This window comes from Equus caballus, chromosome 3 (assembly GCF_041296265.1).
Source record: "Equus caballus isolate H_3958 breed thoroughbred chromosome 3, TB-T2T, whole genome shotgun sequence".
Taxonomy (NCBI): domain Eukaryota; kingdom Metazoa; phylum Chordata; class Mammalia; order Perissodactyla; family Equidae; genus Equus; species Equus caballus.
Window position 1 is genome coordinate 67,965,795 of NC_091686.1, and position 13,959 is coordinate 67,979,753.

General features: G+C 35.8%; 2 protein-coding genes across 14 annotated transcripts in view; one reads left to right on the forward strand and one right to left on the reverse strand.

The window, feature by feature from the left end:
• The window catches only part of RASSF6 (Ras association domain family member 6), a 71,676-nt gene that overhangs the window by 53,487 nt on the left and 4,230 nt on the right, over positions 1–13,959 (forward strand). For all 13 annotated transcript variants that reach the window (XR_011437090.1, XR_011437091.1, XR_011437092.1 and 10 more), the window contains 6 exons: positions 2,830–2,927; positions 4,547–4,731; positions 8,554–8,655; positions 9,010–9,061; positions 13,563–13,681; positions 13,788–13,885. Coding sequence is in view for 10 of the 13 variants with exons in the window: in XM_023637976.2 (XP_023493744.1) it covers positions 2,830–2,927; positions 4,547–4,731; positions 8,554–8,655; positions 9,010–9,061; positions 13,563–13,681; positions 13,788–13,885 (654 nt within the window). In the remaining 3 variants the exon portion in view is untranslated. The remainder of the gene's footprint in view (positions 1–2,829; positions 2,928–4,546; positions 4,732–8,553; positions 8,656–9,009; positions 9,062–13,562; positions 13,682–13,787; positions 13,886–13,959) is intronic.
• The window catches only part of LOC100146271 (alpha-fetoprotein), a 57,693-nt gene continuing 52,610 nt past the window's right edge, over positions 8,877–13,959 (reverse strand). Inside the window, exons 14-15 of the mRNA XM_070262355.1 lie at positions 9,277–9,589; positions 8,877–9,150 (exon numbers count right to left, since the gene is read on the reverse strand). The gene's annotated coding sequence lies outside the window, so the exon portion shown is untranslated. The remainder of the gene's footprint in view (positions 9,151–9,276; positions 9,590–13,959) is intronic.

Genomic DNA, 13,959 nt, shown 5'->3' on the forward strand with positions numbered 1-13,959 from the left:
AGTCAAGAATCCTCCTTGGGAACCAGCTGAGGACTCAGCAGGAAAGTGCAGCACGATTTGGAGTGGCTGTTCCTTGGCCTCTGGTTTCCTGGTGGGGTGCATAGCCACCTAAGGTACTATTCTTTGTTTCAGCCCAATCCTAGACACCCTCACTCTGGCTGCCACCCTTAAGGTGGCATTCATTTAAATTCTGAGCCTCAAGTGAAATTGCGTAAAGAAATCGACCATTCTCTCACTCTATAAAACTTCTCTCTTTCCCATGCTCTCTTTCCCATACCAGGTGTCTGTGAGCAGAACTTACACTTCTGCTCTCACAGGGTAACAGATTTGCTATCTCCAGTGGGTAGACGTGGAGTGAAGGAAGTGGAAGGTGTGTACTCAGCTGTAGGAAGAGCTGCAATCTTGCATCTTTCAGTTTACCCTTTGAGAGAATCATCAGGTGGTCCTGCTAGTTTCTTTTAATTATCTTTGAAATGAGTCATACTGAGTCAGCTTAATGGGAGTGGTAGAAGCTTTAAAATAAGTCAGTTTGTTTGTGCTGTGACCATTTGTTATCCTTTATGGAAATGATTCTGTGGACAGTACTTTGATCTCTCGTATTTGGTCCAAGTATTTTCTTTAACAAATTTTTCATGAAAAAAAAAGTTTTATTGAGGTTATGTTTGCTTGCATCGGTTTTTATTTCTGTTTTTAATATCTTTCCAAAGTCAGCTTTGACTCATTTCGGACAAGTCGTGGCAGATTGACGTAAAGAGAAGAAACTGGTCAGGTGTACATTTGAATAACATCAATAATGCTTTCTCTTTCTTACAATTTGGTTAGAGAAGTGACTGCATTCTATTTGTCTATCAAATGTCTACCTCCTGTTTATTTTGCAACTCATTAGAAAACCTCCCCACAGTTTAAATTTGCTAATGCCACACATCCTGGAGCTTGGTCAGAGCAATGCAAACAGTCCTGTGCTCAGGCAAGTTAAACAATTTGATATTACGTAAAGTTCCAACCAGATATTTTTTTTATTCTCTGGGTAACTGGCCTCAAGCTTGCCAGTTGTATGTGGTGACACTTCAAATTACACAATCACAATTACACAAATTACACAATTACAGTTTAAAGCTGAAAATTGGTATTTTCCACTGGGAGGAAAAGGGGCCAAACACTGCATAGGTTGAGCTATGATTGTCCCCCTGTGTTTGTATGATTCTACTAAGCTGTAAGAAAGTGAGGGCAGGTGTCACGTCTGCCAGGGTTTCCAAGAATTTATAGTACATCACTGGTCTGGCATTCTTGAACATTCTCACCTCCCCCATATGAAATCGTGTCACATTGGTTTGCCTTTTTAGTTTCTGCTTTTCTTTGGTATTCTGTCTTTTCCATTGCTAACCTTCTTTCTGTGATAATTACATCTTCCTCCTTTTGTTTATTAATTTTCTATAGATTGGAGAAATGGATGATTTTTTCTCCCATAAAAATAACTCACTTGTGAGTCAGGACATGAATAGTTCTCCTTTGATTTAAAGTCATTTCCTGTAATTCTTGGACGTTACAACATTTGCCTGACTATATTCTGGATAATAGCGCTGACTGGAAAATTAATTAACAAATATATTAGGATTACTTATCTATCCCATAATGCTATTGTGAGGCTCAAACGATATGAAAGTTGTAAAAAGTCTTCAAGAGAATTCGAAGATCAAGGGAAAAAAGATCATGTTTATTCATATTCATCACCACTCGTATTAATAAGCATTTTTGTGTTGCCACCAGTGACATTTGGGTAGAGTTAATGCCACAAATTCCCTATAGGTGAATACTTTTTGGTCATAAGGAAAACAGACATTATGGAAGAGCCCTTTAGTAGGACTAAGACTGGTCTTATCCATAGTAATATCCATTAGCTTAGAGAAATCCAGGAATATCTTGGATCCTTAATGGTTCCCGGCCCATCATGAAATGGATACAGATGATGGTGCTTTTGATGAGGACGACAATGAAGGTGAGGAAGACCACAACAATTTTTAACATGTATTGAGTGCCTACTGTATGTTGGGCACTGTTTCAAGAATTTTATACAACTTAATTCCGTCCTCTCAACAACTCTATCCTACCTCATATAATTATCATCCCCATTTTATAGATAAGGACACTAAGGCACAGAGAACATAGGTAACTTGTTTAAGGTCAGATACATAAAATAAAGATTAGTATCAGCCCAGCTGGTAAAAATAAGCAGTTGCCCAGTTTTATTAGTTTTGGGCATTAGGATGGATTGAAGATTGTTAGTATCCTACATAAATCATAATTTTCTAGCATAAAACCTTCTCATACACTTTCTTCCTGTGTAAATTTTATTCTTTCTAATAGGCAAAGGCCTTAAAGATAGGCACCATATCTTATTATTTTAGAGCTACTCCACCTAACAACGCTTTGAATACAATAGGAACTCAATGCATGTCGGCAGAATGAACACTTTTGTATCTAAATTCTCCTATAAGCATTGAGAGAGATCTGTATATAAAAGGATTATGTTGGTTTCTACTAATTCTACTTGCACGTGCATTTTACAGCATCTATATAGCCTTGCATTTCAATGTGTAACTGAATTACTATGTCAAGATATGCTCAAAATGGCTACAGGACGTATTTAAAACACATGCTGACCACTGGTATAAATATAATTTTAACACTATCATAAAATTGTTATAACTTAGGATGATATGTCTACCTACAGAGACCCACAGTATTATATTAACACTATAAATCTGAAAACCATCATAGGCTTCATTATGAACAGAACTGATGTCACTTACAAGATTTATTACTTTTCAGGGGAATGACACGCTGGGGGGAATTTGATGATCTTTATCATATTAGTGAGCTGGACAGGACCCAGATTCCAGTGCCTGAAGCAACGAATTCCCAGGAAGGTCAGTATCAAACTCTTATTAATGAGGAGACTTTCTTTAAAATTAACATAAAGCTTGAATCCTAAATGTTTCTCTGAAATTTAACATTTTACACACCACTACTTAGTAAGCTCTTATTATATATTAGAAAAACAAATTATTGATTTATTATTAAAAAAATTTAGTATGCTTAGGAGCATACTAAAATTAAGTCAATACAGTGCTCATATGATGTTTAAGAACCTTACTTTGCTACATAAAAATATGATGATTTTTAAAAATTATGTCATCACTTAGATAAGGGAGAGCTAACGGTTTGAATAAAGGTTGAATACATAAAATTTTTCAATATTCTTCCCAAGGACTAGGATCATTATTATACTCAGTAGCTTTTTATGTTAGACCGAGCCCCTCAGATTAAATTCTATCTCTTTTTAGAAGTTGAACATTTTAATTAATAATGGATTGTATATTATAACCTTACTTCTTAGAAAGACGCAGATATGCTGGAGTCACTATTTGTATTTAATGGAGTTGTTTCAAGCTTTATTTTTTTTAAAAAGATTTTATTTTTTCCTCTTTCTCCCCAAGTCCCCGGGTACATAGTTGTATATATTCCTCATTGTGGGTCCCTCTAGCTGTGGCATGCGGGACGCTGCCTCAGCGTGGCCCGATGAGCAGTGCCATGTCCACGCCCAGGATTCGAACCAACGAAACACTGGGTCACCTGCAGCGGAGCGCACGAACTTGACCACTCGGCCACGGGGCCAGCCCTTCAAGCTTTATTTTAAAAAGAAATCTACTTGAACATCAAAAGAGTTCATATCAAACTTGGCAAACCAATGGAAAATGCTAGCTCCTATGACATGTGACATTGGTGATCATAATAATGATGACGTGATAGTAATAATGCTATCAGTAGCTGTCATTTACTGAAACTCTGCTAAGTGTCAGGCATGATATCTTGTATTATACATGGGTTTGGATTTTCATATCATACATGGAGATCCAAGGAGGAGCTGATGAGGGAGGCTCGGGGTGGGGTTCATGTTCCTGGGCTGGTGATCGGACTGACCAAGGATATCCTGTTGGCATTACCTTCCTGAGTCTACCAACCACTTCCAATGTTTAGTTATTCTTTTCCAAACCATTCTTAATTCAGCCTCCTCTGCTGTCTCTGGAAGAACCCAGATAATTTAACAAACATGATGTTCCTCCCAGGATTCCTTTGTCTTTGTCTTATGGCCCTTGGCATCTTTTATATAAGAGCCCTTCCAGTTAGCCTTTTGAAAACATTCATCTAAGCCCAGGGAAATCCCAATAACTTAACACCAAAGATATCATAAAAATCTATTTCTGTTTAAGCACTAGTGCTAGAGAAAGATGAAATATCTCATGCTTATTTGATGGTACTCTAATGACAGTAGAAAATTATTTAAAATCCCAAGGTAAAATGGAATATAAATGCCACCAGATGGCCCTATTCTTACACAAGAACATTACTACTTCCTCGCTGTTCAAAAGCATTTTGTCCATTGCTTAGCTACATATTTACTTATCACATACATATACAGATTCACCCAGGAGGCGAAGAGGTGGGCAGCTAAATGATATGGGCTTATAATCTTTATTCTTCCCAGATTATTTATCTTATCACAGCAGCACTCTGAAGCCTCGTGCAGGTAAAGAGCCAGAATCCCCACTGCTCTATAGAACCATGAGTGAAGCAAACCTGGTGAGAAAAAGGATGAAGCCTCCAATGATGGACAGAAAAGACAGACAAAACCATAGGGCCTCTATTAATGGGCACTTTTATAACCATGAAGTGAGTACAATTCCATTAATGTCACTTAAAATATTATTGTCTGTTGTGCTAACAATACCACTCAAGTCAACTGAGAATTAAAAATAGTGATAATAATATTAGTAGTAGTATATCTTATGTTTATTGGGCACTCTCTATGTGTTAAGTATCAAAATTTTTAATTGATTTTTGATGAATTATCTTGTTAGTCACTGAAACAATCCTATGAAGTAGGTATCATTGTTTTCCCTACTTTACATATGAGTTAATTGAGGTTCACAGGGGTTCAGTAATTTGTCTTAGGTCGCACTGATTTTAAGTAGCAACTTTGAACTTGAACCAGCTTTGCCTGACTCCAGAACCCAAGTTCTTAACCAACATGATGCGTGAGCCCTATCTAAGTACCAGGCCCTGTGCCCAGCACTGGAAATATAAAGATGACGCAGCTGATGCCTCTGCCAGCATGGAGCTCAGCGCTTGGGCAAAGAAAGCAATACATTGACAAGTGGCATTAGAATAATGTAAGTGCTACAGCAGAGATTGGTTCAAAGTACATTTGAATAGTAACATTTAAATAAAAGGAGAAACCAAGCACAGGACTATTTATTCCAAGAAATCAAATTTCTCATTTTGCCGTGTTCCCTTCCAGGCCTTGTACATATACACATATCATTTTTTATGCAAGTGTAGTTGTAGTTTAGGTATAATTTGTATTCTGATTTTCCCTTAATGTGTTAAATTTACATATGCCTTACTATAGTATTTGTAAGACATTTCACTTTGCTGAAGGTAGGAAATATATCACTTTTTTCTAGAACTCAAATATTTTTCATGTCATGTACTTTGGCAATCTTTCATCCATTCATTTGGTAAACACTTAAAAAGCACTTACTCTGTGCCAGGCTCCATTCTGGGTCCTTTAATACAAAATATTAACTCATTCCTCTTAAGCTTTTTCCTTCTAGGGCTTCCTACCTGTTCCTCCTTCTTCTGCTCTTGGGATGGTATCTGTCGTGTGCCCTTCGAGACTGGTAGGGAGAAACTTCCCTTCTGACTTCTTTGTTTGAATTAGACATTTTTGTGGCTCAAGAACTTCCTCATGGCTGTAAAGTAACGTTGTCAATCCCCCAACGATGCACGACTACCCATTGTCCTCGTTTCTTCTGCTGCTCAGAATCATGCTGTGTGTCATCATCTTGCGGGGTGATTTGTGTTAAAGAAGGCTGTGAAAGCCATATTGTTCCAAATGAGCAGCTTCCAGATAGCATCCCCTGTGCTAAGAATGAAACTGGCACTAAGTTGGCAGCGCAGCGTAGTAGTTCAATGCTTGATGACCTGATTTCAAATTCTTGCTCAGCAGAGTTAAAAAAAATTACTCAATCTCTTAACCTTAGTTCCTTCATCCTTCCTAGCTTACAGGATTGTCAGTGGCTTTAAATGGAATGAGGTGAGTTAAGCACCTAGCACATTGTCTGGCACAAAGGAAGATCTCTATTTATATTAGCTTTATTGTTGTTTTTGGAGAGCAATCAAATCAAAACGACAGATATTTCATACAAATGTCCTTCACTGCAGTTCAATAACTAGCAGAAAACAAAACAAAGAAAACTCAAAAACCTAAAGTACTCTCTCAATGGCTGTGCAATGAGGGGCATCTATGAATTTAAGTTGATATAGTCTTAAGATGTGTTTTTATATCATGAAACCTCTTGATAATGCCAACACTGTTAGGAGAGGGATAACACCCATACTAGAGGCTTAGATTGATATTTGTAGATAACTTATGACTATGACTTGACCTGTGGTATATTTTTATCTGTTCAAAAATAAATGATTTTATAACAAGGTTTCATTGTGTGTTTTGGCCAACAAAACTGATATAAAGGGTGTGGTTTTAAAATAAAACTCTGAAAAACATGTTTCCAAATTCATTACACATTGGCACCTTAGAAGGGCTCTTGAGGATTATCTAGTCTTACTCTTCTTTTATAAATGAAATTACTGAGGCCTCTCCAAGCCTCAACGTTAAGTGAGTTGACAAAGTTGAAGACAGTAGAATCCGGGTCTCCTGACTCCTAATCTAGTGGTATTGCCAAACTCCATACAGATTCTTCACATAAACAACATCAAACCACGTATCTAACATACTCTCACCTTTGTGCAGGACAAACATATGGTTCTCTAGAGCTCCACAGAACTCAGAAGCACTGCTCGTAGGTGGCACAGAGTGACTCATAGTGCCTTACAATGCTCACACACATTGAATTTCTCATGCTTAACAAAAGTTTACTCTGGACATTCTCCATATATCTTCTCTGAAAACTTAGTTCTGTATCTAGATTTTTCACTCACATGAATGCTGTGCATATAGACACTTTGAGATTTATTTACTGATCTCCCAAGAGAGAGCTACTCTATTTAACATTTCATCGAGCCATCCAAAGATCCACCCATCTCCATGTCTGCTGAACCTACCCCATTTCTACAGTCTTGGAACACTTGGAGATTACACATCTATATGAGCTATATGGAAATAAACCTTAATGTCCTTTTTCATTTTAAAATATACATTTCATGCCCTTCTTCTTCCTTGCTGCTACCTAATGAGTGAAAAAAACTTTTTCCCTTTTTTCTATTCTGGCACACATGAAGTCATATTTCCTCTAAAATGAGTGTCACAAGTTATGCATATACCATCAATTACCTACCTTTGAATCTCTACTCACTATTTTTTTATTTGAACATATATTATTTGTATCATAGGATTTAAGATTAATTTTGTCTACTTATATTTGTTGTAAGGATTAAATTAGTATCTATAAAGGGCTTAGAATAGATCTTGGCACATAGGACTATGTTAAATCAATAATTATTTGAGACTTGTATGTCATTCTTTGAAATAATATCATTACTTGCAGGAATTATATATTCTACCTAATAGCTACTAATTTACCTACGTATTGATGTACCGAAATAGATAGATCAGCCCTTGCCTAAGTACAGATGTATCTTAATCCCTGTATAGATGTGTTACCAGTAAACATGTAAAGTTAGGGAAATCTGAGCTGAACAAATATTGTTGGCCAGCATTTCTCAAAGTATGTTTCATTGGCTATTAACAGGTATATTTAAAAGGGATTTTATTTATTTTAATATAGGGATAATGATCAAATTATGAGTGAAGAATCCATGGTTATATGTTATGATTTTTTATGGTACATTACTCATCCCCAAGAGGGATGTTTCAAACATATCTGACCATGAAAACCTTTCACCAAGTATCATCCAAAAGGCAAACTCTTGATTAGAGCAGCTTGTGGGAAACATTGTTCTAGAGCTTCAGTCAGTAGCCCTTTTACCCCAACAGTCAGTTAAGATGTAGACTGAATTACGTGAAATTGCAAACACTGGACCATTTCTGACCAACCAAAAAGGAGTGATTTCATAGGGTTCAAACTAAAAACGATTTAGAACAATTATCCACAACCAGGAGGAAGGTGTGGCACGTGGGTTTGAAAAAGCCTATTCACATTACTTTTTGAGTTTACTTAGAATTTATTTTAAAATCTTACACTACACCAAAGAATGGTGTGATTATCTGGTGAAAATGTTTTGAACATCCTCAAATGATGTCTTACCTAACTTGCTCTAGAAACAGTATAAAGCTGCTTAAAATGATTCAGAATATACAACAAAAAAGCAAAAATAAGAAAACAAGTTTTTAAAACTAGTGATCTTGCTTTTTTTTTTTTTTTTGCCCATAAGCAGGGCAGGTTCAACATATTGACTGTCGTTAGCCTGATGTAATTTTAAGGACTTTTATGACAATCTTTTTTTTTCTAGACATCAATTTTCACTCCAGCTTTTGGATCAGAAACTAAGGTCAGAATAAACAGTAATATGCGAACTGAAGAAGTAATAAAGCAACTTCTCAAAAAATTTAAGGTAATCTTTATCACTGTACTGAGCTATAAATATCTTGTGTATAATTTAACTGTAGACACATAAAAGTGCTCTTCTTAAAAAAAAAAAAACCTATGAACACGTTAAGCATGTTCATGTTAACCCATGAACATGTTAATCTAAATTTAATGTTCAGTTCTGAAGAATTCTTCTCTATGTATGACAGCTTTTAGTAATTATGCCTGAAAAATTAACATTATTCATGGGGAGCAAAGAACATTTTATGTCTGAAAGTGAAAAATGGAAGAGAAGAAACAGATACAATTTGGGTCTGATTGGCTTAGAAAACATATGACAACAAAGAATTCATACCTGCTTATGTTCTTCCATTGACAGATTGAAAACAGTGCCCAGGATTTTGCACTTTACATAATTTTTGCAACAGGAGGTAAGAAAGCTTGATCACTCTTTTTACATGACAACAGTGTGCTATAGTTTTCTGCCAATAAGAAAGGCAGAAGAGCAATCAGTCTCATTCTGTAGAAGAAAGAAAAGGAGGGAAAGAAGAGGGAAGAGAGGAAGGATGTTTTAAAAGAACCTAGGAATAAGGTACCCTAGAAGAGTTTATAATACAAAAGTGTTTGCTTGTTGGCCAGACATTACATTTTCTGGAGATCAGAGCTCTCGAGAGTCCATCAGGGGTTCCCAGGAATTGTTAGGGATTTAAGTCACTGTTGACCTCTGTACTTCTTTATTTTTGGCTTTCCTTCTCCTTCTAGCCCTCACTGGAGTCATCTTTGCGTCCTTTTTCTCTGTGATCTTGTTATTACCGCTCTCTCAGCACAGTATCCGGCACACTGCAGAAGTGTTCTCTCTTCCTCCGTAGGGAAACATATTCAGAACTTGGTGGTAGAGGGTAAGAGGTGAGAAGCAGGACATTGGGAAGGTGCTGTATGTGGGGTGCTAGGAGCCAGGACTGAAAGAGATTAGAGAAAACCTAACATGATACTGAACTGAAATTTTCGAAAACATCAAAATTGAAAAATTAAAACATTAAATTGTAGAACTATCCTAGGTTATAATGTAAGTGTCAGAATGTTTAAGCCAGAAATTTAATAGAAGAAAATAATACATTTTGATGCCAGAATAAACTGTAAGAAAATGAAAGCTGGATCTCCAAACATATACGAAATTAAAGCCCTTATAATTCAAAAGCTTAAATACAAGAAATATATATAAATTTTTGAAAATTCTAAGTATATATATTCATATTCTAATTGTTTAGAAAAAAGTTAAAAGGTATAAAATAAAAGGTAGAAACATGGCTAGTATAAAAACGCAAAAGATATAAACAATAGATTATAAAGAATATCAGATAAAAGATTAGTACCTACAATAGCAAAGAGTTCTTGCAAAATGATTAAGAAAAAGACAATCCAATGAAAATAGAAGTATGATAAAGCAATTCAAAGGAAAAAAATTAAAATAACTAGTAAATATTTTTAGGGAAAGCCTTAAACTCAAAGAAATGCAAGTATTCAAGGAAATACAGTAGTCAAGGAAATGCAAGTTCAGTCCACAATGCAGTATTATCTCACACTTGGCAGATTGGTGAAACATTTGAAAATGATTCTACCTATGCCTGACGTAGATAAGGGTAAAAGGGTATATTTACGCAATTCTGGTGAAAATATGACTGTCTCTGCTTTTACGGAACTCATTCTACCAATATTTATTAAAATTTACAGTATATATATCCTTTAGCCCAGCAACAGATTGGAATCTATTTCACAAAAATAAAAGAACTAGTAAATACAGATTTATGTGTAGGGTTGTTTATAACGACAAAAAGCTAAAGACATAGGGGAATGATTGAATAAGTGATTATTATGCAGACATTAAATGGAATGAGTTAGATTTATACCCATTGAATGGAGGGAATTCCATAATATATATTAAGTGAAAAATGCAAGATGCCTACAAATGTATACAATATCCCATTTTTGTAAAAGTATTATACATCCCTATTTAAATATGTGGTATATATGATCATATGATCAGAGAGAAAGGTATGGAATGATAAATACCAAGGCATTAACATCAATTACCTGGTTAGGGTATTGGGGAGATGCAGAAAAGAGGATGGGAAGGGGGAAGAAGACAGAAGCAAATAAAAACCCCTACTCAGTCATAATTTTTTTTAAAAAAATGTCTACAATAAAAGTACAGAGTATGATATGACTCCTTTTATCTAAGGGTGTGTTTGTGTGTATGCTTAAAGAGATACACGAAGGGGTGGCCACTCAAAGGGTAGTGCTGATTCTGGGATCCCAGGTGATTTTTACTCTCTGTTTTATACTTTTCTCCATAGTTTCAATACAGTAGCATGCGGGTTAAAAAAAAACTTTATTGAGGAATAATTGGGAATAATTGACAAACAATTGTATATATTTATATTGATTTGATATACATATACATTGTGGCATGATTGCCAAGATCAAGATAATTAACACATCATCATCTCACATAGTTAACTCTTTTTTTTTTTACTTGTGGTAAGAATGCTCAAAATCTACTGTCAGCAACTTTCAAGTGTACAATACTGTATTATCAACTATAGTCACCGTGCTGTACATTAGATCCTCAAAACTTATTCCTCTAATAACTGAAAATTTGTGTCCTTTGACCTACATCCCCATTTCCCCTCCCTGGAAGCATGTATTATTTTTATCATCAGAAAAAAATGTCTATTTTCACCATAAAAATGTAGTTCTTTAAAATTTTATCTGTGAAAATCACATTTTCTTGTATATTTTTGTGTCAAAATTTCTCACACATAAAATCAAGAACTGAAAATAATCATAACTAGGACCTTTTAGGGACCAGAAACTGAGAAAAGAATGGAGGATGTAGCACCTGTTGGGTAGTAATCTGGAAAATAAAGATAGGTGCATTTTAACACTTTATAGCTACTAAGCCCATGATCTATAACAGTATTTCTCAAATTGTAGTGCACTTCAGAATTACCTAGAGCATTTATTTAAAACACAGATTCCCAAGTCTGGGGACAGTCTGGGAATATGTATTTCTAATAATTATCTCAGGTGACCATGAGGCAAAATCATGGAGCAAGAAACCTTGCTCTATAATATCAAGAACAGAACAAACTGAAAATGCAAAACCAAGTTAACATAAGAGGTAGAGGTCAAAAGAAGATTCTGGTAAGTTAATGAGAGGAGCTAGATTATTGGGGTTCCCAGTTGCTTCAGGAAATTGTAGAGGAATTAAAGCAATTAACTCTGACTCTGTGGAAACAGGAATGGATAATGTCGCTTTAATTGTGGGGAGGACAGGCTTCTGTGTTCTAGACCGTCTCTCGACTTTTTTTTATTGTATAAGTCCAGCCCAAAGATGAGGACAGTTCTGACTCTTGGAACTTTTAAGAGCCCAGGGGAATTGATTTCAGAAATAGATGATGATGGAGAAAGGGCTGATTGGTCTACCCTTTCCCCTTCAGTCAACTTCAACGTAGTGGACAGGTTGTTCTTTAACAGTGTAAGTCAGACCATGTCACATCTCTTCTCAAATCCACCAGATATCTCTCCTCTCACAGTAAAGCCAGAGTCTTTTTTGCTGGCCCAAAAGAAAAGACGATTACTTCTCTTCATCTTTTACTAACCCTCCCCTCCTCTTCTCCATGCTGGCCACGCTGGTCCCTTGCTGTTCTTTAATGGCATTAGGCATGCACTGGCCTCAGGGGTGCTTTATTTGTTTACTTACTCTGTCTGGAATACACTTCCCCCAAATAGCTTCATGGTTCCATCTTTACTCAAATATTACTTCTTCATGAGGCCTTTCTCAGCCACCATATCAATAGTTGCAAACTTCTCTACACATATATTTACGCATACACACACTTTCTACCCCACTTCCTTGCTTTATTATTCTCCTGAATACTTATCACTAACATACAGCAAGTTTGATTGATTTATCTTCCTTGTCATTTGTCTCCTCCACTAGAATGTAAGGTCCATGAGGGAAGTGATTTACTCTGCTTTGTTCTATAGTGTCCCCAGCATGATGTAACGCCCAATACATAGTAGGAACTCAAAAAATATTTAAGGATGGAAGGAGGGAGGAAAGAAGATGAATATAAGGGCACTATGTTCTGTTCATGCTTCGTTCTGATAAAAATGAAATCATAGATGTGAAACTACTGTGACAGAAAGCTAGAAGTGTTTTCGTGGTGGGTGTATTTATATTATAACTTTTGGAATTTTGAAGTTCTGGGAAAATACCAACTTTGAAGTTATTTTATTTCTTATCTCATTATCACGGCTAAATGGATAAAGCCCATGGATGAATGAAATAATGAAAATGCTGACGCCAATGTTAAAAACCTCTGAATTTATTTTTAAGGAAGAGCCAAGAATTGGATGTGGGGTGAAAGAGAAAGAAAGAATTGAGGATAATTACAAAAGTTTTGGACCTGAACAATTGGAAAGATGGAATTACATTAACTCAACTAGGAAAGATATTTGTGGATCAATAAATATTTGTTGAACGAATGAATGAAAAATTATAAAGAATTTTTGAGGTGTGTTGCTTGATAAAAGGTATAAATGAAACTGGACATTTGTCTGGACATTCTAACCAAAGGCAAGTTGAATTCTCTGAGAAATAAAGTCAGTCAAACCTTGAGGGATAGCAAGAGAAAGAAGTCCATTTTTAGTTCTTAAATGAACTTTTAAATATATTTTAATTTCAATTTCCTTTTTTGAGGGAGTGCCTCCTATTATATGTTCTTTTTAGATCATCCTTCAAAGTCAACTGAAGAAAGCAAATGAATAAAGAAATTATCTTTCTTCTTTTTCTTCAGTATGGGCATCTTTCTTCTTTTTCTCTAGTATGGACTCCTGACTGTAGTTGATTCTTGTGTTCATTTGCAGAGCAGAAACGGCTAAAGAAGACAGACATTCCGCTACTGCATAGGCTCCTACAGGGACCTTCCTCAAAGAATGCTCGCATTTTCCTCATGGATAAAGATGCAGAAGAAATTAGCAGAGATGTATGGATACCGTCACCCTGAATCTGTCTTTACTTCCTCCTGACTCAGCACCTCTCACATAAATGTTACACTTTCTTTCTTGTTTTTTTTTTTTTTTCCTTTTCAGGTGGCTCAGTACATTAACTTCCATTTTTCTCTCCTGGAATCCATCCTTCAAAGATTAAATGAAGAAGAGAAAAGAGAGATTCAAAGAACGGTAACGAAGTAAGTCAAGAGCATGCACGCCGGGTGCTTGATCCTTTAATACATTCAGTGAACAAAATGTGTCCAACTTTTAA